General features: G+C 40.0%; 5 protein-coding genes across 6 annotated transcripts in view; 2 read left to right on the forward strand and 3 right to left on the reverse strand.

Moving 5' to 3' along the window:
* Nucleotides 1-824: 824 nt before the first annotated feature.
* On the reverse strand, nucleotides 825-6,786 carry ing4 (inhibitor of growth family, member 4). Its single transcript, XM_041942149.1, has 8 exons — nucleotides 6,706-6,786; nucleotides 6,181-6,252; nucleotides 4,124-4,290; nucleotides 3,886-4,000; nucleotides 3,681-3,792; nucleotides 3,410-3,554; nucleotides 1,696-1,757; nucleotides 825-1,578 (listed from the first exon to the last, which is right to left on the reverse strand). Exons 1-8 carry the CDS (start codon nucleotides 6,740-6,742, stop codon nucleotides 1,539-1,541), a joined length of 750 nt encoding a protein of 249 aa, XP_041798083.1. The 5' UTR covers nucleotides 6,743-6,786; the 3' UTR covers nucleotides 825-1,538.
* A 341-nt stretch (nucleotides 6,787-7,127) lies between these two features.
* On the reverse strand, nucleotides 7,128-13,794 carry nop2 (NOP2 nucleolar protein homolog (yeast)). Its single transcript, XM_041941926.1, has 16 exons — nucleotides 13,694-13,794; nucleotides 12,379-12,506; nucleotides 12,182-12,224; nucleotides 12,038-12,102; nucleotides 11,409-11,812; nucleotides 10,876-11,098; nucleotides 10,583-10,782; nucleotides 10,348-10,437; nucleotides 9,889-9,976; nucleotides 9,637-9,777; nucleotides 8,999-9,138; nucleotides 8,821-8,910; nucleotides 8,611-8,733; nucleotides 8,407-8,504; nucleotides 8,178-8,314; nucleotides 7,128-8,085 (listed from the first exon to the last, which is right to left on the reverse strand). Exons 2-16 carry the CDS (start codon nucleotides 12,482-12,484, stop codon nucleotides 7,649-7,651), a joined length of 2,385 nt encoding a protein of 794 aa, XP_041797860.1. The 5' UTR covers nucleotides 12,485-12,506; nucleotides 13,694-13,794; the 3' UTR covers nucleotides 7,128-7,648.
* Nucleotides 13,795-14,021: 227 nt separating this feature from the next.
* Nucleotides 14,022-16,330, forward strand: emg1 (EMG1 N1-specific pseudouridine methyltransferase). The gene is made up of 5 exons (XM_041942150.1): nucleotides 14,022-14,208; nucleotides 14,360-14,461; nucleotides 15,306-15,447; nucleotides 15,620-15,825; nucleotides 15,903-16,330. The coding sequence occupies exons 1-5, from the start codon at nucleotides 14,059-14,061 to the stop codon at nucleotides 16,014-16,016; spliced, it is 714 nt and encodes a 237-aa protein (XP_041798084.1). The 5' UTR covers nucleotides 14,022-14,058; the 3' UTR covers nucleotides 16,017-16,330.
* A 307-nt stretch (nucleotides 16,331-16,637) lies between these two features.
* On the reverse strand, nucleotides 16,638-24,736 carry kel (Kell metallo-endopeptidase (Kell blood group)). 2 transcript variants are annotated; one of them, XM_041941924.1, is made up of 18 exons: nucleotides 24,436-24,736; nucleotides 22,939-23,239; nucleotides 22,560-22,841; nucleotides 22,339-22,460; nucleotides 21,094-21,252; nucleotides 20,913-20,984; nucleotides 20,612-20,800; nucleotides 20,360-20,520; nucleotides 20,148-20,265; nucleotides 19,954-20,049; nucleotides 19,764-19,862; nucleotides 19,597-19,674; nucleotides 18,555-18,661; nucleotides 18,384-18,473; nucleotides 18,209-18,276; nucleotides 17,864-18,066; nucleotides 17,686-17,775; nucleotides 16,638-17,599 (listed from the first exon to the last, which is right to left on the reverse strand). In XM_041941924.1, exons 1-18 carry the CDS (start codon nucleotides 24,460-24,462, stop codon nucleotides 17,453-17,455), a joined length of 2,409 nt encoding a protein of 802 aa, XP_041797858.1. In that variant the 5' UTR covers nucleotides 24,463-24,736; the 3' UTR covers nucleotides 16,638-17,452. The 2 variants fall into 2 exon arrangements, with proteins under 2 accessions (XP_041797858.1, XP_041797859.1); XM_041941925.1 differs by having other exon boundaries at nucleotides 16,639-17,599; nucleotides 17,864-18,024; nucleotides 24,436-24,730.
* Nucleotides 24,509-25,004, forward strand: part of fam131bb (family with sequence similarity 131 member Bb) — a 44,060-nt gene continuing 43,564 nt past the window's right edge. Inside the window, exon 1 of the mRNA XM_041942020.1 lies at nucleotides 24,509-24,822. The gene's annotated coding sequence lies outside the window, so the exon portion shown is untranslated. The remainder of the gene's footprint in view (nucleotides 24,823-25,004) is intronic.

Consider the following 25,004-nt stretch of genomic DNA (forward strand, 5'->3'; position numbering starts at 1 on the left):
ATTAGTAGTACCTTCAGTTCCTAGTGTTGTTGTTGCTGTTGTTAACAGAATACAATTTTTCATTCCCTTCCTGTCCAGTGAAAACCCTGTATCTGCAAATGAAGTGATATTGAACGTTTCTGACATACTGAAGGCTTAAATGCTCCATTAGGGGTTGAGAAAATAATTCTTATAATAAATCAATAAATTGTTTATATATATATATATATATATATATATATATATATATATATATATATATATATATATATAAACAATTTTAAAACCCCTCTTGATTAGCTCTGAAATGCATTTCACAAAGCTGAAAAAGGGCTGTTTTTCTGAGCTCATGAAACACTTTTTTGATATGATTTTATAGAATATGAAGCATTGCTGCAGATTAAAGTACTTAACAGTATATTAAGTAGTTAAAATTAGGTCAACCATAAACATTTATAAGCAGTAAAATGCAACAGTAATATTATAACTTAAGTGTTAAACACTGACCATTTTACTACACAATGAGTATTTTTACTTTTGATACTTTTAATTCAGTAAGGTTTTGAATGCAATAGTGAAGTATTTTCAAAATGTAAGTATTTTTACTTAAGTATCTTTGAACTTATTCCACCACTGGTGGTAGTAGCCTAGTAATCTTAATCATCATCATCATCATAATGAATGTCTAGAGGACTTTTTCCAAATGTCCCCCTAACAGAATGGGTACCTCACAAAATGACATTTCAGCAGACATTTAGAGATAACCTTTAGGGGACTTTTTTGTTTGTTGGAAAGGCAGACTAACAAAAATGAAATTACACAATAGAATGAAAAACACAGAGACAAGAGCAGTTTTTTTTTTTTTTTGAGGTAGTAGCTGTATTCAAATGATTGACAACACAAGCACCCCCTCTCCCCTGTACCAATGTTTCAGCTACAGAAATGACAATACTTTTTCACAAAATGTCTTACTTTCTATACAGCACTCAAATGTTAAAATGAAATGGTTTATCTCACTACCACAGATGACTAATACTGACAGGATGCAGCATTTGTCTTCATATTCTTTTGCCCTCTTGTAATACTTAAACATAAAACTAGTGTTCCCAGGCTAAGTACAAGAAACTAACGACACAACAAAGCAAGAAATTATCCATGGCCACAATGTTTTGAGATCAATTGTGTAGCTCTTTGTGTGAATAGAGTAAAAAGTATTGTGACAACCTGGAACTGTTAGACCATTAGGGGCAGTTGTAGTGTTTATTATTCACTCAAAAAATGTAAAAAAAAAAAGAAGTCACAATAAGAGCACCAAAGGTAACTTAAAAAAAATATTGTTAACCGTTTAAAAAAAATTAATACTTAAATAGTTTTGTAACCACTTGGCTCCTTCACACACACACACTGCATAAGACCAAGGCAAATTACATAAACCAAAAGAAAAAGCACCAAATGTTAAGGAAGATGAGAAACAAAAATTCTAGTAACTAATGAAGAAATATTCTTCTCATTTCCATCTGATCAGTGTCCACATTTTGTTCCAGGGCAACCACTTGTTTTTATTTTCTCTTTCTGTCTTGAGAGCACCGTGGACAATACCTGCGTGAATCAAAAACATCAGCAAAAACACTCAGTTGACTGAGTAAAATGGGTAACAATTCACACTTTTAGAAAACAGGACAGAATGGCCTCTATTTCATATACTGAGTTTCTTACCATTTGCCTCTTGGTTTGGTTGTCAGGCCCACGCATGCAAAATGGAACCACTCAATGGAGCACTGGAGAAGAGACAAAAAACAATGATGTACCATTAATTATTCCTGCAAATGGAGCACTTAGTCAAGAAAAAACTACTCAAAAGACCAGATCAAAAACACAATCAATCTTTTCAAGGAGAGACATCACAGACAGAATGAGTATGAGTAGAGTGGCGTCTGCTTATTAAAGACTCGCTCTGTCATCTGTGACCTTATCCACAGAGGAGACTGCTTGACTACCAAGCCCTTAATCTGTGGTTAGCATCGAGGAAATACATGTAAGGGGGAGGGTGTACATGGAGTCCATGTACAATAACTGATTATTTTAATTTAACATTATTTGAACTTCACCTTACCCTAACCCTATTTTTTATCATTATTGTTATCTAAACTTCTCAATTTCAGGCTCGTACCATAAAAGTACATTGTTGTTGACCTTTGTGACAGCTGTGATTGGTATTTATTTTAATGTTATTTCAATAAATACACATAAAATCATAAGTTGGGAGGAGTAGGTTATCACATTAAAGGTCCCTTGAATTGAATAAATACATTTTCTATCTTTTGTGTTCTTAGATGTATTGTGTCCTTTTTTTTTTATATGTGACATGTCACAACAAGGCATTTTAGCACACATTTATATCAGAATTCCACCTTTTCTCTTCCTGTAACATATCATTATTGTGCTGATGGATCCTGCCCATAGGAAGAATACAAAATTCCATCCAATAAAAAAAATTATATAGAATTATTGGCAATACAACTAAGGCTACATCCATACCAATACATTTGTTTGAAATGCGTAACTTTGCTACATTTACCCCTAAAATCCCCTACTACTACTACTGCAATACTACTTTGCATTCAAGAAACCTCTGGTTAATTTAAACACATGATACTTGTGCTCAAAAAGAGGATTCATTCTCAGTGAAGAACCTTGGACCCCTAATCTGATTCCTAACACGTCTCTGGGGGTCATCAGGTGGAAACCTCCCTTCAACAGTGTTTCGCCTACATAGTCCCACAACACCTCCAGGAGGCTAGGCGGTGAACTCCGGCGTCCCAGAGTCACCCCCCCCAGTGCCAGTTCACACTGCTCCTACACAATCCAAACAGCACTGCCACGTTCAGCTGACCCAGGCCTGTCCAGGTAGTGGCCAGTACCGATGCTACCATTTAGCAAATGCTAATGCTAATGCTTGGAAACACTGCTGACCTCGATTTAGTTTACAAACTTGGGGATTGCATTGTAGTCTGGATGGGTGTAAACGGAGATTTTCGAAAACAATAAATGGAAAACCCAGGTCCACTTCCTGATTGGGTCTTGTCAGTCACAACGTGTCCCTCCCTAATTCATCACACTTCTATCATCTGAACATTTGCCAGAAGATACAGGCGTTGCTGCCCTCACTGTCTATGCTAGCAGCTGCTGTGAAGTTAAATCCTGCATTACATGATGCTACTACTGCCTACATGCACAGGTGGAAAAAACTGGTGATGTGATTTGCGTGGTTTGGCGTGTTAGTCTGTATGGAGATTATTTCTGACATGGTGTTAAAATGCTCATCTGGCTGGAGATCCTTTTCATTCTAAAACGCCATCTCAAAATGAAAACATTACTGTGGACATAACCTAACCAGCAGTACGAAAGCGGCCCATAAAACAAAACTCACATCAGTGTTGTCACAGCCAATCATCTCGCCGTAAGAGACCTGATGGCACAAACAGTAAGTTGGTTCGTTGGGGTCCACTGGCATGTCCAGCACATCAGATGGGTGCACATTGCCAAAGTTGGTAGAAGGGCTGTTGAATTCTCCTCTGATGTAGGAGAGAAAGTATTGCAAGTGAGAATGAAAGTATGATCATAAACAAATAAAAAAAGATTACCTTCAAAACATGATAACACTTGGTCACCGCAAGATGGAGAGTAAATACACAACATACGGCTGGAGGAGTTTGACTTTCTTCTGTGCACTCTTGGGACTGCCATCTTCATCTGAGCTCTTCACTTTCGACCTCGTTTTAGCCGTCTTCTTTTCCTTCTGTCTGGAGTCACCTGAATCATACACACAAAATTTGGCTTTGGCTGCCCTGACAGTCCTCAGTACAAAAAAAAAAATCCTATCAGCAAATATCATGGACAGCACACCTTTCTTCCCCTTACTGGAGGTGGAATCATAGTCTGTGCTCTCAATCTGCTTTTCCTTCAGGTCAGCCTCAAACCGAGCCAGATCTGTGTCAAGACGTCTGATGTGTTTGTCGACCTGCAGAGAACACAACTTCAGCAGACTGACTTCGGCAAATATTTTATGTACATTCAGCACAGTGGATGTTATTGATTTCCCTAAAGCTGTATGGAAAACATTGTTTATTACTAGAATACTAACCATTTCATAGGTCTGCATGGCCAATTGCACCTTATCATCTCCAAACTCCTTGCATTTACTGTAAGACTGCTGAATCTGCCTCAGTATGGACAGCTTTTGCTCAGAGGAAAGAGTTCGGGCGTTGGCTGTGTACTCTTTAGCCAGAGAGTCTATTTGTCCTTTAAGATCTACAAGAGACAAGGAGTTAAAAAGACACTGCAAGCATTAAATCAATGTTACAAATGTAATAAAACTTGATTGTGTACAATTACCATTGCTAAATATACAGAAAGTAATTCCAGCAACAATGTTCTTTAAATACTAGGTGTCTGTTTTACGTAACATGCATGGACATTCATTGTATTTATGCCTATAAATAGCTTATTCTGAGCAATACAGGAAATAGGAATAAAGACACTGGATAGAATATTTTGTAAATTTAAATATAACTCACATCTTCAAATATTAGCACAAGGCTGTTCTTTAGAAATACTTACAAACTGAGTATGATGAACTAGTATTTTAGTGAAGATCAGTGGTTCACAAACTTTTATGCTCATGACAGCTTCAAATGAAATAATGTCTACTTGTGACTCAGGTTAGGGCATTACTGTGGACATTTCATGTGAGCAGTTCAATCAAAAAAGTATTCTACAGTCTTGGATTGTTTCATTTGAAGACTTTCAGTGACCTGAAGAAGTCAAAGTATGTCAATTGGTAAAAACATTGTTTTTCCTGCTTTATTAATCCTTAAAATCATGTGACCCCACAGACATGCCATGGGATCCTTTTGAGATCAAACTGTTTAAAGTAAGGGTGCACGATAACTTATGGGGTCGATAACAGGAAATTATGATGTCATTCCGATAAATCCGATATCATGACGAATAGCCCTGATAACACATATATTTTTGTCTGCATGGCAGTGCCTCGCTCCCGCTATGGGACCCGAATGGCCTGCAGTGAATGCTGCGTTCAAGGTCATCGGCATAATCAGAAAAACTTCTTCTCACTGGGAAAAATCAAGAATAACCCCTCATGTCAGAAAACAGCTTGTTAACTTGGTCATTATTTTGGTAGTTGCTGACTTGAAATGATATTCGCAGTATTTTTCCACATGTTACACAAAAAAAAAATAGAAACAAATGACTAGCATACAAGGGAACGGGGGAATTTACGTTTAACCATGAATGCAACATGCGCACAGAGTGCTTACGAAAACAGAGTTCAGACTTCTTCGAGTTTCCAAAAAAGGCAGTTTGCTGGTTATTCGTAACCAATGTTCCAAGCGAGTTCCACAAGGAGGGAGAAAGAGCACGAGCTTTAATACTTCAAACCTGATCAGCAATGAAATATATAACCAGTGCTTCGACGGAGTTTGGAAAGTGTATGAGGACGCCCAGCCTACTAAAGACGCCAACATTAGCAAGCCAGCAGCAAAGCCACCGGGACTAACACACATTGGCGAGACTTTCGAAAAATCCAACGGAAATGATGGCGCTTGACTTACTACCGAGTGCACTATTCCAGTTTGTGTACATAGACAAGTCTAATTTGCGTCAGTACGTTATGCACTGTGTATTTTTTTTTTTTTTTGTCATTAAGGAATGCACTTTTCAGTTTGTTTCCAAAAAAATGTTTGAATCTAATTTGTGTCAGTGCATTTATTTTCTATGTATATTTATTTTTTGTAAACTTTTAAATAGGTTTGTTTGATAGCTTTAAGAAAATGTTTGAGAGTCTTGCCAATAGTTTCTCATTGAAAAAAATAAAGATCTCTTCATTTAAAGAGTCAAAACTGTTTTTGGTTTTGTTCGTAGTACTGACGTCATGATCTAAGGTATATGTGTGTTATCGGTTGTCGGTTATCGGTATCGGCCTTTAGGAGCTGAAAGTTATATTGTTAGTGTTATCGGTTAACAGTATCGGTTTTAAAAAACAGTTATCGTGCATCCCTAGTTTAAAAATGCTTGTGCGCTTAAATGGGGCTCTTTTACCACATGGAGTTCAGACGACTTGCGTTTTCACATCAATTTTGGGTTAAAATCCAAGTGAATTACACAGTTTATTGTTCTCACCCTCTGTGCGTTGATCTAGATCCCTCATCAAATTGAAGTTTCTCTGTAACTCGAAGGGCAAGTTTTCTATGCCTGGTGTGGTGGAGGGGAAGACAACAAACAGTTTAATCAGACTTTCAGTGAGATCAACATGAAACGGTAACGTTGGCTAGCTAAACCATATGCGCCGGATGATGCTACGATAGCGCGTGAACTAGCATGCGTAAGTATTGTATTCAATAGCCAGGGGCACAAAGACAAATTACTTTGCTCGTCAATTCAATTTAAACCAGGTTTCGATGTACGACTAAAACAGTGTGTGTACTGTACAATCTCATATAGCATCCTTTCACCAATACGATAGCATGCAATATCCCAGCAAATAGACTGAGCCTAAACCCCTCTGAACGCTTGGATACAATTACAGCAGTCTGTTCCCCACGCGGGTTAACCGTGAGCTATATTACCCAATGGAAGACAAAGTATAATTGAGCCAAGCAGGTAGAAACGTTTTGCAGCATGCTTGGAGCATAATAAACAACTTACTGTCCAAATAATGCTCCAAATACATCCCCGCCGCCATCTTAGAAAATGTAAACAACACTGCTTCCGGTCCGAAATGGACCAATCTGATTGGTCGTTTGCTCACTCCTGACAACAGCAGTGGAAGACTTTCCAGGACAGATTCCCATCAAATCTGTTGTATTATTCAAGCAAAAACTGATCATTGTAATTAATACTAGCTAGCACATCGCAAGCCCCTGTAACATATTTAAGACATCTGCATCATATTTATGGCCAGTTAAAACTTTAATTCAAGATATATATAGAACTACATTCTGACTGTTCAAAATTCAAATTTAAGACAATTCTAATTACATTCTGCGTAATAACAACGAACTCCTGAATTGTATGGACAATTTTAATTGCAGATGTCAATTTGGATGTTTAAAATGTGTAACTACTAGTCAATGGTCAAGGTAAATGGTTTCAAATTGATTAATTAAAGGAAACCAACAAGTCAAAATACATTTGAGATGTTTAAAATGTGATTAGAGGTGGTCAAGTGAAACATGAAAATTACACATCAAATAAGCATATGATCTTGGTGATGGACAAATAAAACTTCCCACTGATGAATGATGAATCAAACAAGTGATGAGAAAAATCTTAAAAGATTTATTATGTTTCACAGATTAAAGGAAGTTGCCCCACTCTGTAATTAAATCAACAGACAAACATACTGAATATTGTGTAATACAAATAAAAAAGGGAGGACCAAACTAGAGGGATAGCATCATTGACCAGTCCAGTTCATTTGTACACAAGCTTTACAATCATATTTGACTGACACATAAAGTATCCCTGCTCTGAAACAGAGCACACCAGTCAGAATACTGGTTAGCTGAAGGGAGGTGATCTGGGATCCGTAAGGAACTCTACAACGTTCTTACATAATCTAGTAGACTTTATCACACTGTACACACCATCACTCTCTGTCTTGTTTTTCCAACATGTGCTTCAACTTTTTGAATTTATTCTTTCCAATTCTGTTCTTTGCCTTCATTGGCGTTTTTCTCTTTTTTCCCTGTTTTTTCTCAAATCTGTTTCCGTCCTTCTTCTCAGCTTTTGATGCTTTAGTATCATCAGCTGTCTTCACTGCAGGTTTCTTGGCCTTTGCCCCTTTCACAGTCTCTCCATCCATCTTGGCGAGCTTTGCCTTTTTCGGTCCAGCGGGTGAGTCCTTTTTGCCTTTTGGCTTGATTTTTGCCGTTTTCTTGGCTGCTGTTCCATTGGTTTGGGTCTTCTCCTTCAGGCCCCCTGCCTTGCCAGGGACAGTCTTCTTTGTCTTGTCACTTTTGGATGGTTTCTCTTCAGGAGTGTCTGTAACAACTGTGGCCTCAGGGGCGTCTGCATTTTCTTCTTCTAAACAAATAACAGACACAGAGGATTACACACATTAAACAGGGAAACTATTGTGATAAAAGTCGCCATGTGCTCATAGGAGAAAGTGTTACCTTTTCCTGCTGGTGCTGTTGGAATTACATTGGAGAACTTCTTCAGCTTGGCCACAAAAAACCCATCCATATTGTGGGAATGAGGGTAAAAGCGGCGAGACAGTCGCAGAGAAGGATGGAATCTACGTTCTTTGAACCTAAAAGAGAGGGAGAAAAAAAACTACGGTTGCAGATCAGAGCCTTTCAATTAGTCAACCACTCAGTGAAAACACACATGTGGTCTATTTACCTGGTGAAGCCCTCCTTGCCAAAGTCAAGTCCTGTGGGAACTAATTTGACATTCCTCTTCTTTAAGGCGTAGTCCACCACCCATTCATTCTCCTCCACCTGGTGGAATACATTTCAAGCTAAAAACGTCAGACCCTACTCACAAATAACATGCAAACCTAAGAATGAATACAGAAGAGATTAGATGCATCTGCAGTACACTCACCATTATTGAACATGTGCAGTAAACTAGACATCCTCCTGTCGGGGACTCAGCATTGACAGAGTCGATGGCAGACAGAATCAGTTCTTTCTGCAAGTGAGCAGAGCGATGGATGTCTGCGTCATCCTGTTAGGAAAAAATATTAAGCACTAATGTAAAACTAAAAATCTATATTTATATGAATGTATGCGCATACAGTGAGTGGTGTTTTACCTTACTGGTTTTCACCGCTGGATCTTTGGCGATGACTCCTGTGCCTGAGCACGGAGCATCAAGCAGCACCCGATCAAACCCACCCATTACCTGCAGGCAATGTTTTTTAACAAGTCAGCACACTAAATCAAACTCTAAAATGTAGACCACAGAGACTCTAAACATGTCTGAATGTTACCTTTGGGAACTGCCTTCCATCGTAGTTGCAGACAACAGTGTTGGTGACCCCCAGACGGTGGATGTTGCCCACCACACTCTTCAATCTTTCAGCGTTGGCGTCATTAGCCACGATCACCCCTGTGTTTCTCATCAGCTGAGCTAAAGGTGAAGTGTTCACATATATCGTTAAATAGATTTAATATGCACATGAGAAAAGCTTGCATTTGTATTGATTCGACATTACAGTTCAAACAATTAGTCGTTAAATCAGCACACTGATCCAAAATTCATCAACAACTATTTTGACATTCACTTAATTGTTTTAGTCATTTTTCAAGTATAAATGCCAAAAATTCCCTGGATCCAGTTTCTTAAATGCAATATTATGATGCTCTTCTTTGTCATATTGTAGACAGTACACTGAATAGCTTTGGGTTTTGGACTGTTGGTGGGATAAAACAAAGAATTTAAAAACCATGTGGGGCTATTTATACATTTTTACAAATTTCTGATATTTTCTAGACAAAACAGTTGATCCATTAATCAAGAAAATGAACAGCAGATTAATGCCTAATTAAAATAATCATTAGCTGTAGTCCTAGTCTACAGTGACACGGTTTGAAACACCACATAAAGTATAACTGCAGCACATCTTACCAATATAGGTGGTCTTGCCTCCTGGAGCTGAGCTCATGTCCAACACTAACTCTCCCTCCTGTGGACAGAGCGCCATGACTGGCAGAAAACTGGAGGCTCCCTGCAGCATGTACTGACCTGACAGATACTCTGGGGTTGCACCTGTTTTAAAATATAGAAAGAATGACAGTGAGAACATGTGTAGCGACAGTCGGCCTCAGATATTCTCCGACAAACAGAACAACTTAAATAGCTGAATGTAGTGAAACTCACCTATAGGTACCGACGAGTCATAGATGACCAAACCAACTTTAGACCATTTCCCCAGTGGATCAAGGTTCACTCCTCGGTTGATCAAGGCCTAAACAAGCAGAAAACAATGTTCTGCTTGTTCTGCTGACTGTGTGTATTGTATTGAACTCATATTTCAATGACTACGCAAATTATTCAAGTTTTTGCTGTTATTCCAAAATAGACAATATTCCTCCTAAGATCGTTAAAAGGCTAAGGAAATTAGCAGTATAGCCTAATTTAGAATATCCAATCTGAACGAGCTGTTTAAATGTCAGAATATTGTCATATTTGGAATAATAGTGGAAAATTTGTGGGCGTGTAAACATAGTGCTTGTTATATCCTTGACATATAGTGTCATTAAATCCTGTAGACAAAACAATTATATTACTACTTCATGTGTGTGAATTTCCCCTCAAAAGATTATATCGAGCAGTTACCTGTGCAAGGTCCCGCCTCCTTGTTTTCAGTGTGTTGGTCCGGATAGTGACAGGTCTCTGAATTTCATTGGCCTCAAGGAAATCTACCAGCTGCAACAAAAAAAACAAACAAAAAACAACAAAGGTTGTTTACATCTATCAGTTCTAATCATGAAGAGAAGAACATCAGATTTCAGTGACGACAATGTGCTTTCTTTAGTACTACAGGGAGAAAATAATAAATGAAATCACCCACCTCTGAAAGAGGGAAAATGTCAATTAGTTTCTCAATGAGGAAGTTGTTGTAGCTGTAATAGGTACAAAGATCCTTCTTCAGAAGAGAGATGTACTCTGCTCTCTCTTTCCCCTCCTCCCTTTTGGTCGAGAAATTACAAAGGACATCAACGTTGTCCTTTATTCTTTGATGGATTGTCTTAAGGTCGAGAGGAAGGACTCCTAAAATGCAGATAAGAAAAGCATTTACACTTCATGCAAAGCAATTTAAAGTGCTGCTTTAAAAAAGGAGAAAAAAAACTGTGAATCACTCACCTTCCTTCTCACTTTCTTCTGCCCCTGGTAGCCTAAATTGATCAATCTCATCCATGTTGGTTTGTATTGCATCTTCCTCATCCATGTCAGCATCTGATTTATTTTCCTCCTCCTCATCATCATGGTCGTCGTCCTCCTCTTCATCATCGTCATCATCACTCTCTACACCCATGGTTTCCTTCAGCTTTTTCTCTTTCTTGGCTGCACGCTCGATGGGAAGAAGCTAAATGTGAAACAAAAAAGTAAGCAATAATTCATTAACTAACTTTACATTTACCACATTAAAACTTTGAAAGATACCCTTCCTGGTTTTGCTACAACACTCAGTAGCACAGTTTAAACACATCAGCAATGAAGTGGGAGGAAATTTGGAGTCTCTATAACAAAATCAGCAATTGCATCTGTAAATTTGCAGTTTAGGCAATAAACAAATTTCAACATTTAATTCACAATTTCTATAAAAATTCCAGTCTAAAATACAGAAAACAAAACAAAGTGGTGGCAAAAGGTTACAGCAGAGCAATTTCACATACTTCCTCTCCATCACTTTCCTCTTCAGCTGCTTCCTCACTGCCATCATCAAGTGTTCCGTAGTCATCAACCATTTCATCATCATCATCATCATCATCATCATCGTCGTCGTCGTCGTCTTCATCATCATCGTCTTCATCCTCCTCCCCCTCCTCCTCCACTTCTTTCATGCCTAATTTGGCACCCTTCTTTCCTTGGTCTTTTCCTTCCTTCTTCTTCTTCTGCTGTTGTTGTTGTTGTTGTTGCTGCTGCTGCTGCTGCTGCTGCTGCTGCTGCTGCTGCTCCTCTTCCCCCTCATCTTCCTCTTCCTCCCAGTGCTCATCACTATCATCCTCACTTTCAGGTTCATCGATTTTGCGCTTCCTCTTTGCTGGTTTCAACCATTTACTGTTGTCATCAGTGAATCCTTGAGGGAAAAAGAAATTTAAATATAATAAATGCCACATACATATTCTGTGATTAAAAATATTAAATTTGTTCTCCCATGAAAAAAAGTCACAAACCTCACAGAGGAAATGTTTTTAGAAACAGGTAAGCCAAACACAACCATCCCTAAGTTCTTTGCAGATGCTGGGTAGTAATTACCTGCACTTGTGTATAAAGAAAACATCACCAACACAGATGTGGTTACCTCTCTTGGGCTGTGCCTCAGTAGCATCTTTAGGCTTTTTCGCATTCTGGACTCTTTTTGCAGCTCTGTAAAAGGACAATGTGAGTGAACCACTTGTATACAGAGTTAAGTTATTTCGTGTCATGTAATCAGTCAGCCTCTTACCTTTTCCTGGCCCTACTTGACAGCCGTTTTGGTCCTGTTTCCTCTGAAAACAGAAAAGAAACACCTTGACCAACAAACCATAATGATGCAGCCACAAGACAAAATGGTTGTTTTATGGTGTAAAACAACCAATTTTACGGTGTAGAGGAAATATGTGTCTTTATAGAACTAGCTGATATAAAGGGCACAACAATCACCATCATTTATAAACTTGGCCAACTCAGTCTCTGCTCCTTGCTGCTTTCTGGCTTTTTTCCCCGGCCCTCTCTTCACTCTGTTGGTGGGATCCAATTTCCGACCCATGACTCAGAGCTACACAAACGGCCTGAAAAGCAGAGGAAAGTAATGCTTCATTTTTGCAAAGTCAACGTATATGAACTTAGGGTAGTGCTGTCTTTAGACTACTTTGTGTTGTAATGGGACCAGAAGAAGACAATTGCAGAACTTCCTATCACAGACGTTTGGGTGAACCACAAAACATTACATATACCTACACATATTCACATATAGTAAGTTACAGTATGTTGTATTGAACTTAAGTAAATTCCTCAACACTCCTGTCAATATTTCACAAAATAAGGGATACCTGACCACTAACCACAAAAATATGATCAGGTGTTACATTATGTAAATTCACTGCAAGTTAAAATTATTTGAGCATCCTATTTGCATTGTTTGTTAAATCAAAAGTAATGTAATTTAAATTCATTGTAAAATGGCAAAACATTATCATAAGTAAGGTATATGTATAGATAAACTGAGTAACGCTGTAATTAGACACCTTTTGAGAAACATACAGATCGTCTTTCAATAGCTGTTCTTATCAAAGTGTTTAAGCTTTAATAAGCTTGCATTCAGAGTCCCATTAAGTTACAAGAGCTTCTCTATAATAATTCCCTAAACACAAAAATATTCTTATCGACGCTCTCTGCAATCTTTATGGGAAGCAGAATTCAGCTCATGGCAGGAAAAACGTAGCTCTCTCAGTAATCAAAGACTGTCAAACAGAGGAACTGCCAGAAACTTCAGCACCGTGGCTTAACTCACTAAAGGAAGTCTAGAAAGTGATGATTGATCTCTGGTGGAAAACAGGCCTGTAGACCAATTGTATGTCAGAGATGTATATAGTAGCCACTTCATTTGTAAGACAGACACTTCCATTGGTATCTCATTTAAAAGTGATCAAGAGACACATAGGATAGAAAACAGTCTCATACAAAACTCAGTTCACCATATCTACATATTTTTTACTTGTACGTTCTACTAGTTTTTTTGTGGTTCAAATGGATTCAAAATTACATTGCTGGAGACACAGCTACCCTAACCGTTAAATCTCAAAGCACTTAAATGCTTTTGCACGTTTGCAGTGACAAAGTAATGACAGAATAAGCTCCAGTGACCAGTTACACGCCGAAGACTAGTTGACCTAACTCCGCATGACGTGTAAGACCTCAGTTAACACTGACTGTGTCTTTGTGTATTGAGCGTAGCAACAATTCTTCAAATACTCACCGATTAATCTCTTCTTTTTTGTCCCAACTTGCGACTGTACAGCGGAAGATAAAATGTCCACACGTGAATTTTCCTGCAACACGTTGTAGAGGAACGTCCGGCGCACACAAGTGACGAAATGATCATGGCGGCGAGGGGGGACACCGTGCGCGCGCACACACTAACGCCGTTGGGGATTTGGCCGTTTTTTAATATAAAACAACAAATGATCAGCGGTTATTAAATTTTTACAGAACATACAATATAGTTAGTTATATCAAATGGCGAGACTCTAAGCACTTAGTAGTTACAAGATACCCAATCGTGAACGCGCACTTTTGTCGTGACGCATACATCTTGCGACAGCCTATACGAGGGGAGGCATCATGGCGACTCCAAATGGGAAGAAGCGTGGTCTCGAACATTTGGACGAATATGAACCAAAAGCAGCTAAACACCTCCGCAGCCTCCACGACCGTATGGCCGAAAGGAGACTGGTTGTTATTCTGGAGGGAGCGTCGTTAGAAACAGTGAAGGTAAAGCGTTAGAGTCGTGTTTGTGTCTTGTTATGATGCAGCCCCTATCTGATATAAGTGGAAGTGACATCAGAGCTTTTCAATTGAAATAACAAATACAATAAGTGAATTTATAGCCATTTTTGTTGTTTGTATGTTTTGTATTTCCCAGGTTGGAAAAACCTTTGAGCTGTTAAATTGTGACCAACACAAAAATATGATCGTCAAAAGTGGAAGAAATCCTGGAAATATAAGGCCAGATATCACACATCAGGTAAAAACTCGTTTAAGGAGAGAGTAACAATCGCATTCGCGTATGTCTGTCATGACCCACAGTCAGAATGTGGTGCCATTTCAATTATTATTTGAATCACTGAAAAAAAATCTGACATTTGAGATACAGAGGTCTGGAGTAGGGCTAGTCATTTACCCTCAAGAGCGAAAGCTCACGTGTAGAGCCTGATTGATGTGCTGGCATCATGGCCGATTTTAGCCCAACACTCATTTTCTATATTATCAAAACCTGAAGAGATCGTCCGCTTTGTTTTATGGACACAATGTCACCATTACATGGTCAGTCCACCAGAGAGCACTAACAGTTTTATTTAATAACATACTTGAAGGGATCCCTCTCAAAAGTGTTTTTTTTAATCCTGTAATTTTTTTTTTTTTTTTTTTTTTTACATCATATTGGCTGATTTGATGTCAGCGTTTAACTCTCAAATATGGGTATCAGAATGGATATCAAAAATCCAGCATTGTTCAACCTCTACTTTAAATACTGTCTTTAGAATCGATATCACCTCCTAGCAGTAGTTTTGGTCTTATTTGTCACCGAAAAAAAAACAGGTTAGTATAATAACAGTCGTAGCAGTGATGTCTTTCTTTAATTCTTCACTAATTACACAGAGCATGTCTGAAAATTACCATCAGAAACCCTACTGGTGTACCTGCTTATTGCAAGGACACCTAAAAATTCCAGAATTTCCCCCCAGGGATCAATAAAGTATTCTGATTCTGATAGTGTGTGACAGTTTTTTCTTTTAAGTTCTCCATTACCTGTGATAAACAGCTGTATAAATAACTTTTAACTTAAATTTGATATTTCTCTTTACCAGTGTCTGCTCATGCTAATGGACAGTCCACTGAACAGGGCAGGCCTGTTGCAGGTTTACATCCACACAGAAAAAAACGCCTTAATAGAGATCAACCCACAGACCCGCATCCCAAGAACCTTCACTCGCTTCTGCGGCCTTATGGGTAAACTACCAATGTTGAATGCTTTCTGTGTATAAGTTACATGTTGCGCATGTGGAGTTGATCTTTTTGTAGGCTAAGTACAAAGCAGCCAGTCTGACTTACCTCTATATATCCCTAACTACCCCTCTCCTTATCTGATTTCCTAATCACTCTTCTCCTTCTGCTGTCTTAGTTCAGCTGCTGCACAAGCTGAGTGTCAGGGCTGCTGATGGTCCTCAGAAGCTTCTGAGGATGATTAAAAACCCAGTGTCTGACCACCTGCCTCCTGGCTGCCCCCGCATTGCCACCTCCTTCTCCTCTGGAGAGGCTGTCTGTCCCCGGACTTTGGTGCCAGAGGGACCAGCTGCAGTGGTGATTGGAGCATTTGCACATGGCGCGGTGAGAAATGGTTCTAGATGGTAGCTGATTCACTGCCTTCAGCGTCTATGTCTTACTGATCTCTCTGTCTTTATTAGGTGAATGTGGACTACACAGAGAAGACTGTGTCCATCAGCAACTACCCCCTCTCAGGAGCACTGACCTGTGCTAAGATTTGCTCTGCCTTTGAGGAAGTGTGGGGTGTCCTGTGACAAACAGTCAATGACCTACTGCTGCTGACCAGGCAGAGACAGTAGAGCACATGGACATTTTTTAATGGACTAGGAATGGATATAACAGAAACGTCGGGCCAAATGTCCATTTCAGCAGTGATGCCACGTGGACTAAAGACATGCATCCTGTTACACACTGTATGTGTATACTTGCATAATGGTGTCTGGAATATGATGTGGAATACATTGGTTTGTGTACCCAGTGTTCCATTTTTGGCTGTATTTTCTATCATTATCAATCGCACCAATTACTAAGTTTTGGATTATCTGTAAGATTAAAATATATGATCAAATGATGAGTGATTGTTTCATATCAACTGAGGAGACTTCAGAGAAGGCAATAAGATGCACAGTGGAGACAAAACATCAGAAGATGAAGTGCACGAGTTTCCCTGAGAACATGGAAGTGTGAAACGAAAATAAGACAAAAAATAATTTTCCAGTATAAGTGATGCATCAAAGAAAAATATACAATTTCAGGTTGCTAGAGAGGTTTGAGTTTATTGCAGCTCACCATAGATTACTCAAAATGCTAATCCTAACAGCAGTAAGCTCTTCTCGTAGCAGCCTGACAGCTGCTTTTTTAACCTTGATCTTGTTTTAGCAAGCCTCTGTCTTTGTGGCTGTCTTTTCCAAGAAGATTTATTCTGATGGCAGTTTTGTTTTGGCACTTTGAGCCTTCCTTGGTGCCTTTCAAACCGATGCCGCTTGGTTACTGGCAGACCTTCTTGTCCCCACTGGCTTTGGTGTTTTTCTTCTTGCTTTGGGTGTCTTCCTTTTTGGTTTGTGTGATCTGGCTGCTGGGTTTTGAGTCTTGCCTGTTGGTTTGTGTGATTTGCCTTTTGGTTTGGGAGTCTTTCAGGCTTGTTTCTGTGGATTCTGTGCCCACTGGACTATTAGAAAGTTTGACAGGCACATGTGACCTGATTTCGAAATGGTAATGTTGTAATTTTGTAGAAAAATAGCAATTCTTTAGTTGCTGTGTGACTAACTGCTGGTCCAGGAGACTAACCTGCAGCTTATTAGGAGCTCATTTAAAACTGTTGGTGTTGTAATGTAAATTGGTTTAACCATGGGTTAGGGTTAGGGAAATATAGAGAATATAAAGTGAAACTGTGAAACATTAAGTGAAAATGAATTTTCAAATCTTTATTTTATCTAGATGAATACTTAACAGCTTGTGCGATATATGGAAATGCAAACATTTAAAAACTACTGATACAAAAATGTCACCTTACATACTGTAGGTGCTGTCACCATAAATATCTGTTGTTAATGATCTTTATTGTAACAAGAGTTTGCCAACATCCACTGTGTACACTTAATTTCTACAGCACCAAGTTGATAGTTTAAAGACAATCCGTAATAATCAGAAACTAGAAACACAAAACCTGCAGGTCTTTAGAGGAGTGTATTCAGCATGGTTGTAATAAGTGCTGCTGGGTTTTATTGTGGCACTGTAGGCTTGTAGGACACAGGTTAGATTTGGCACAAATGACTGTAATCAAAAAGGAGGGCTCCAAGGGCATGAATTTACGGTATGGGTCTGAGTCACAGTTAACCTGGAAAATAAAAATAAAAAACATGGCATCAGTAGTTGAGAAGAAGCTGAGAAAAGTTCTAAAACCTACTAACAGAAGCACAGTACCTGAGAAAAAGATGTGAGAAACAAACGAGTGTGTGATAGTCCTGAGATGGAAGTGTCACCCGGGTGGTTTTTCAGACTCTGGTGATAAGCCTGAGGAAGGACGTGGACAAAACGTGGATATATGAGCCAAATGCTGCCGTACACACATGGAGACTAAAGCCTGAAGATGTCTGCTAACCTGCAATGCTATCTGCAGTGCAGAATACTGCACCCACACCTCCTGCTGCTGCGCTGCCGAGAGAGAAAACGCTCGACCTCGGCCTGTTTTTTGTGTGACGGCGAGGTAGTGAGCCCACACACATTCCCCCACGGCGTACACCGTCTCACTCTGAGAATAAACTACACCACAATGGAGATTAACACGATATCCCAGTAAACAATCTGTAAGTGGAGTATAGAGAAGGGGCAGTTTTGATGCCTTAAAAACAGTATATCTTTAAGGTAATTAACTGTGTATGCAACCTAAACATGACGTCAAACACATTTTTTTTTGAGGTGGAGGATTAATGGGAGCTTCTCTTACTGTCAGACAGGATCAGGTGGAGGATGTCTTTGGCCATAAGGAAAGCTATTGCACCATAATTCATTGCCCTGTTAAAATAAAAAATACAAAAATAAAAGTGTACTACAATGTTTATTAATACGTGTAATAGGAAAGAAAACATTAATAGTGCCTTTAAAATCAGTATACACTTTACCTGGGATATGTAGGATGAAAGAAGGGAGGGACGAACATTCCTACTGGAAAGCGGAGCTCATTACCCAGGAGAAGTGGAGTAACAGACAGACTAAAAGAAAAAAAAAAAAAAAAACATTAAATGCACGCTCAAACATGTTTCTAAACTCTAAGAATGGAGGCAGACACTTACATATCAGTCGCGTCAGTCTGCTCAGTCAAGAGCTGACTGCGCCTCTTTTGCCACACGGACAGTAGCTGGACGTAGTTGGAGAAGAAGCCACGTGTGCTGACTGTCACCTGGAATCAACAGGTTGTCACGTCAGTGGGACTCTCTGTTTTTTGAGTTAAAGAGCTTATTCTGACTATTTGAAGTGGGCTTGTACGAGGTGCTTATCAATAGACAGTGTATTACCTATGGTAGATGGTGGTCAGCACACCCCCAGTTTGGAGAAGCAGCAGGAGTACCAGTGTAGGAAACTAAGTGATGTACTGCTATAGACTGGGGGCAGCAGCAAAACATATTTTAGCCACCATAAAAAGGCCCACCGTAAAAAAAAAAAGAACAATATGCTATATTTAGAATATTTTCACCACTTTAATTTGACATCAAGCCCTTTCTGAAGCCTTTAATATCGCTCTCTCGAAAACCATGGTCCAAACCAGACTCCTTTGACAAGAACAGCAATTTTACCCGGCAGAATGTAGGGTTTGCTGGACTACCACTGCCTCAACTGGTCAGTTTGTTTGTGCTAGTGTATGACTGCAGTTCTAACTAACCCTCTAAAACACAACAAAAACAAACTAACTGATGGAGGAAGGGGTAGATCAGCAATTCCCATGTTCTGTAAGGTTAAATAACCGTTTTTGCCAAAGGAATCTGGTTTGGACTGTGTAGTGAGCAGTATTAACAGTTTCAGCTCTTGTCAGAAAGGGCTGTTTGATGGCAATGTAAAGTAGTGTACACTTCAACTGACATTAATTTTTTTTTAAGGTGGCTAAAATCTATGCTGCTGCTGAGCCCAGTCTATAGCAGTTCATTGCTTAGCTTCCTACACCGCTACTCCTGCTGCTTCTCCAAACTGGGGCCATGCCAACCATCATCTATCATAGGCAATATACTGACTATTGACAAGTACCTGACACTTCAAATAATCCCAACTATCCCCTTTAAGTGAGAGGTTAAAATCTTTATACACCTAATCAGTTGGAGCTGTTGCAGGTCTATAATTTACCTTGGAAAAAAGCAGGTCAAGATCTGCCTCACTAGAGATCTCTTTTGTAGTCCAAAGTCTTGGAATTAAAGAGTGAACCTGGAGGACAACAGGCTTTTATTGATGGCAAAATACCAACAAAATGCAGCACCAAAAACACATGTACAGTAACTTGTTTTGCATTTTACCTTTTTCATGACAAACTGGAGAGACTTCTGATCTGTCCCCATGAGTTCGCGTAATTTGGACTTGAAGAAGGAAAAGATATTTTGAATAATCTCCTCTGCCTGTTGAACAATAAACATTTTAAATACACTTCATGTCAACCTCATAAATGCAATTGCTGCTTAATTCATTATGAGCCAATGTCCCGCTAACCTCTCTGTGTGCTGTCCTTTGAATGAGGAGCTCTGAAAGAACTAAGTCAAATCCTCTCTCGGTCTCTAACACGCAGTGTTTCCAGCGAGGGACTTCCTGGTGAAGAGGCCCATAATGAAGCTGTAACTCAACAAACCAACTCATAGGTGTCATCTTTTTAAAAAGTACAGATGCCTACGTCTGTGTTGACTCACCCCTTCACTGTTACCCAGAGCTACAGACAAATTCTTCGCTGTTTCAGAAAATCGGGAGTCTAGAGCAGGCATCAGGGTGTGCAGCAGATAGAAGACCATGTAAGTATGAAGGGGGCCGCTGAGTGGAATCAAGTGTGGCAGCACAAGGTCAAAAAAAGAAAAAAAGGAAAATGCATATTTGATTGTGGGTTATTTTGAGTCACTTACACTACCTGCTTCTCAGCTCATGCTTGTTCAGCCATTTGCCAATGATGCGGGACATCTGCACAATGTAGGCTAAGTTATGCAGAAGGACATGATCATCTTCGACGAGAGGCAGCGGATGGAAAGCGGCCTGCAGACAACCCAACCAGTCAATGGCAGGGGCCTGGCTCTGTTGACATATTTACATAAAGAAAATCAATTGTTGCAGCGGATTCAGAAGCAGCATGTGTGTATAGCGACACATCTTCCTCGCCCAGTACCTGTAGCTCTTTGATGGTCATGCGCTGATAGAGCTGCCCTTTCGACAGACGATAGCGCAGAGGTGCGGCAGCCACAGCGAGCTCAGAGGACAGAGAGATGAACGTGCCCACGTGGATCATGCTGCTGCTGGGTGGGGCCCCCAACAGTGCCAGGTACCTCTGACATGATGCCAAGAAGGGACGTAGCGTCTGGATGAAAAGAGACAGGAGAATGATAAAGGAATGCATTAGTGGGATGGATGAATATTACTGCATTCATTAAAAGATATTTCTTGGATCAGCAGTGGTCTGAGTCATCAACCTGAGTGTTCGCTTGAGACTTCTGTGTCTTGCTGTTCCATTCAGTCGGGATCAACAGCTCTGGCTGATCAATCTGTTGGCAAAGAGGAGACTAGAGTTAAAGCAATAACACAAAGCCTACTCTGCAATGGCCATACTCCCAACAGCATTAGGTCCTGCAAATGATCCTAATAGAAACTGGCCTGTATGTATCTTTTGGCTGTTCTGTGGGCAGTTTCGTTTGGGTGTTTGCCCATGTGGAGGCTGAAGAAGGGAAAGGTGGCATAGTCTCTCATTAGCAAGCTCAGGGTGGAGTTAAAATCGGTCCGATTCCACTGGCCTGATACTGCCCAGCCTCCTAGCTGCATAGAGAGAGAGACAGAGACAAGAGGTCAAACACAAAAAGAGAAAAGAAATAAGAGCGTTAAAATGAACTTTAAATTGTGTCTTTTACAAATAATCTGAGATAATCTCTGATCTGAGACAGTTGAGGTGTGAGTTTCTGTTTTTAAGGACTTTTATCAAATTGGAAAAACTCAACTAGGTTGTTGTGACGAATTAATATATGTAATTGTTGCACCCACTTTGGGCCACCCGGTCTAATTTAAACAAGACTCTGCAGCCACTCTGAGAGACTCTGCTTTGAGCTAAATGTTGACAACGCCATGCTAACATGCTGATTATACCTGCAATAATTAGCATGTTGCTTTGCATATTAGGACCCTTTTACAGAGTTCTCCTTTATCATTCCAAAATCAGCTGGCGATGTAAATTTCAACGCCGAGGTTTAGTGTTGGCGTTAGCTTTCATTAGCTATCTGCAGGATTATTCACTCTGCTGCAAATGGTCAGCAGGTGTAATGTGTATACCATGTTAGTTTAGCATGTTAGCATTCAAAAGTAGAGCTGAGGCTGTTGGGAATGAATAAACCAAAGTATTGCACATGAGGGGATTTTGACCTGATGGTGGCGCTAGATCAAAGTGGATGACCACAGTGATTACAGTTTGTCCTGAGGGGGGCGTTTTTGTGTTTAGTAAATTTCAACAGTTGTTGAGGTTGAGGCATTTCACTCAAAATCACAAATGTCAACCTCATGGCGATGCTAGACGAAAAGTCAAAGGATCACGAGTCTTCATCCTTCATCATCTAAATGAATGACTCATTCTGCTAGCACGGCTAAAAACCCTGCTGTGTTAACAGTGGGATGCACCATGCCTTTGTGTCTTGGAAAATCTGACGAGTGTTACATTAGATGCTGCGTATAATGGAAAATCAATTCCCCCTAAACTATGACGAGAGGTGATAAGGGAATCTTGCATTTCACAGCCTTTCTTTTGGAGTAATCAGCCAAAGGTCCACATTTTGAGCTGCAATTCCTGTATAAAAGGTGCTATACAAATTACAAAACAAACAAAAAATACAAAAGTTTTCTCTAGAATTATCTCACTTTCTGGATGAGTGTGAGGAAGGGCTCTGCTCCAGCAGTGTCAATGGATTTGGTGTCCAAACAGGAATGGTAGAATCCTTTGGCTTTCTGTGCCGCTGTACTACCTGGTCTGTCGTTTGATTCTGACAGAAAAACACAGTTCAGTCAATACATTGATGTAAATCTTATACAGAAATATGATTGGATAAAACAATAAAATGCAGTTGTTTGCAGACTCCTACCCAAAATCTCCCTGAGATACTGCAGCAGCACACTTTTTCTGTCCACTCTTCTGTCTTCTCTCTTTTTACTTTGCCCTCTCCTCTCCGGCCACATGACCTTTTCCTCCTGGTTCTGTGGCTGTCCAGGGATACCCTGACCTAACTGTCTCCCCACACTGTCTGTTGAAAGTCTGTCAGAGCCGCATGTGACCAGGAAGTAATCACAGGGCCGTGTGAAGTGATCAGCAGATGTGGACAGACGGGCCGAGGCCCTCTGACAGGCTGGAGAGAGACATGGAGTCTCTAGAGGGAAGAGAGAGAGAGAAGAATTAGACAAAATGTCAAATTCGGAATTTATTGCTTCATGTTGTTGTGTCATTGTGTTTCTCTGGACACCTACCAGAGCCCGCCTGTTTATTGCTCCTATTTTGAAGACTGTGATGCATATAGTAAGATAGTCCCAGAATGGCAGCGCATAAGGAGAAGCCCAAAAGGAAGAGAAGCAGCTTTCGGTGGTTTATCCACGCTGGCTTTGTTTGGTGCTCAGGGTTAGACTCTGACAGCTGTAGCTCAGACTGGAGCTGGGTTTGTTGACGGGGAGTGGGGGGATCTTGGGTGGGTACTGCTAGCTGAAATAGAGGTGGAGGCTGAAGCTGCCTCTCAGGTTCTGGCTGTGACGATGGTTGGACTGATAGCTGAGGCTGGAAGGGAGCAAGTGAAACAAGAATGGAACTGGGTCAACTGAAATACCATATTTTATAAAGAGCTGCTCCAGTGTTGTTTTCTAACTGTGGAAATATAGAAATATACACGATTTGATGTGGACAATCCAGGATGAGCACTCATACAAGCCCGGTGCAGATGTTACAGAGAATGATGTAGCCCAGTAGTTAAGCAATCTCTGGGCAGCTTAACCAAACAGTTTTATTTTAATAAACATCAAGAAAAAGCAAAGATTTGAGAAAAAGACACAATTTAAGCAAATTTTTGTATGGCTGACCGTTTTTCTCTCAGTTTTTCTGTCTTATTAAGCATGTGGTGACACCTTAGATGTGTCATGCAGTCCCTTTTGGGGGTTCAGATCCCCAGGTAGCCACTGATGTATCCCATTTACTCAACAATGAATACAATGTGCACAGGCTGCACATTAAACATCGGGCTATGTCATCATAAAATTACAAAACTCATGCACACATTAGAAGTGTTTATGTTAAAGGTTTGAGTCCGTGATTGTGGTCATTAACTGGACATTTCCCATCACAGTTCTTTAGTAGAACTGGACCCACAGCACTTCCACAAGACTCTACAGTGATTTCTAGGATCCCACAGACCTCTGATCATCCATATCCATTCTTTACTGGTCCCAGCTTTAATAAATTCCACTGCTCTGCACAAGAGGCCTCTCTATATTTCCTCAGAGAACCACCTGGGAATTTCTATCCTCGCTACCATCCGCGACTAACACCGCTGGCTTGGCAGATCCCACTCAGTTCAGAAGCTAAACTACCGTAAAACATTATCAAGAGCTGCCACATGATATGAAACTCATTACAAAATGAATATTCCTGTATTTCAAATTTATTTTGTATTTTTTTTATACCTAGATATAAGATATATAGTCTATATACAGTATGTTTTCTGTCTAACTCTAAGTTACTAGAAAATACAAATAAGTAGTTTGTATTTTGGCATCCAACATTGTAGACAGCACAATGTGGACACCTTGCAGACCTCACCACACTATAATATTTGAATAATATAATTTCCCATGAACATAGATGGCTTTGCTCCATTTTCCAGCAACTAAAACACTCATACTACCCTCATTACTAGTTGATCACAGAAAACACATGCTCATAACAACCTAGTCAACTTTTTGTTTTTGGAAAGATCCTACCTCAAGCTGTCTTAGAGTTTCACTCATTCTTAGCACATGGACGTCTTGCTCTGTGTTTCTCCAGCGTGGTGCATCCTCTGTCTTTTTACATTTGATGGTTCACATGTGCTCCCTCCTCCTGCCGTCAAACAGCTGTCATCTCTGCTCTCTATCTCTTTTCATCACTCACTTCTCTCCTCATCTGACTCTCTGATAAAAACAACTCTGCTGGCCACATCTCACTCCTCTCCTCTCCAGGGCATAGATAGTCAAGCAAAGACTATGGTTCTGCTCTGAGACATGCATGTGGATGTTTTGTGGCTTGTGAACCCAGGAGAAACTCAGCATGAAGACAATCTATCCCTCCTGTCTGCAGTTCAAGGGCTTGAGATCAGAAGGCCGGGACTGGTGAGTTAATAAGGCCAACAAGTGGCTTTTGTGTAGACATTGTTACGTTGCTTTGAATGAGGGCAAGCACTTCCTGGAATGTAAACACTCTTAGATGCACACGCACATTTGTCGGCTGTCGTCATTATCAGTGCAACTCATGGCTGTTAACAACTGATAGAGCGGTTTGGCGTCTCCTCTAA

Source organism: Chelmon rostratus, chromosome 8, assembly GCF_017976325.1.
Source record: "Chelmon rostratus isolate fCheRos1 chromosome 8, fCheRos1.pri, whole genome shotgun sequence".
Lineage (NCBI taxonomy): Eukaryota > Metazoa > Chordata > Actinopteri > Chaetodontiformes > Chaetodontidae > Chelmon > Chelmon rostratus.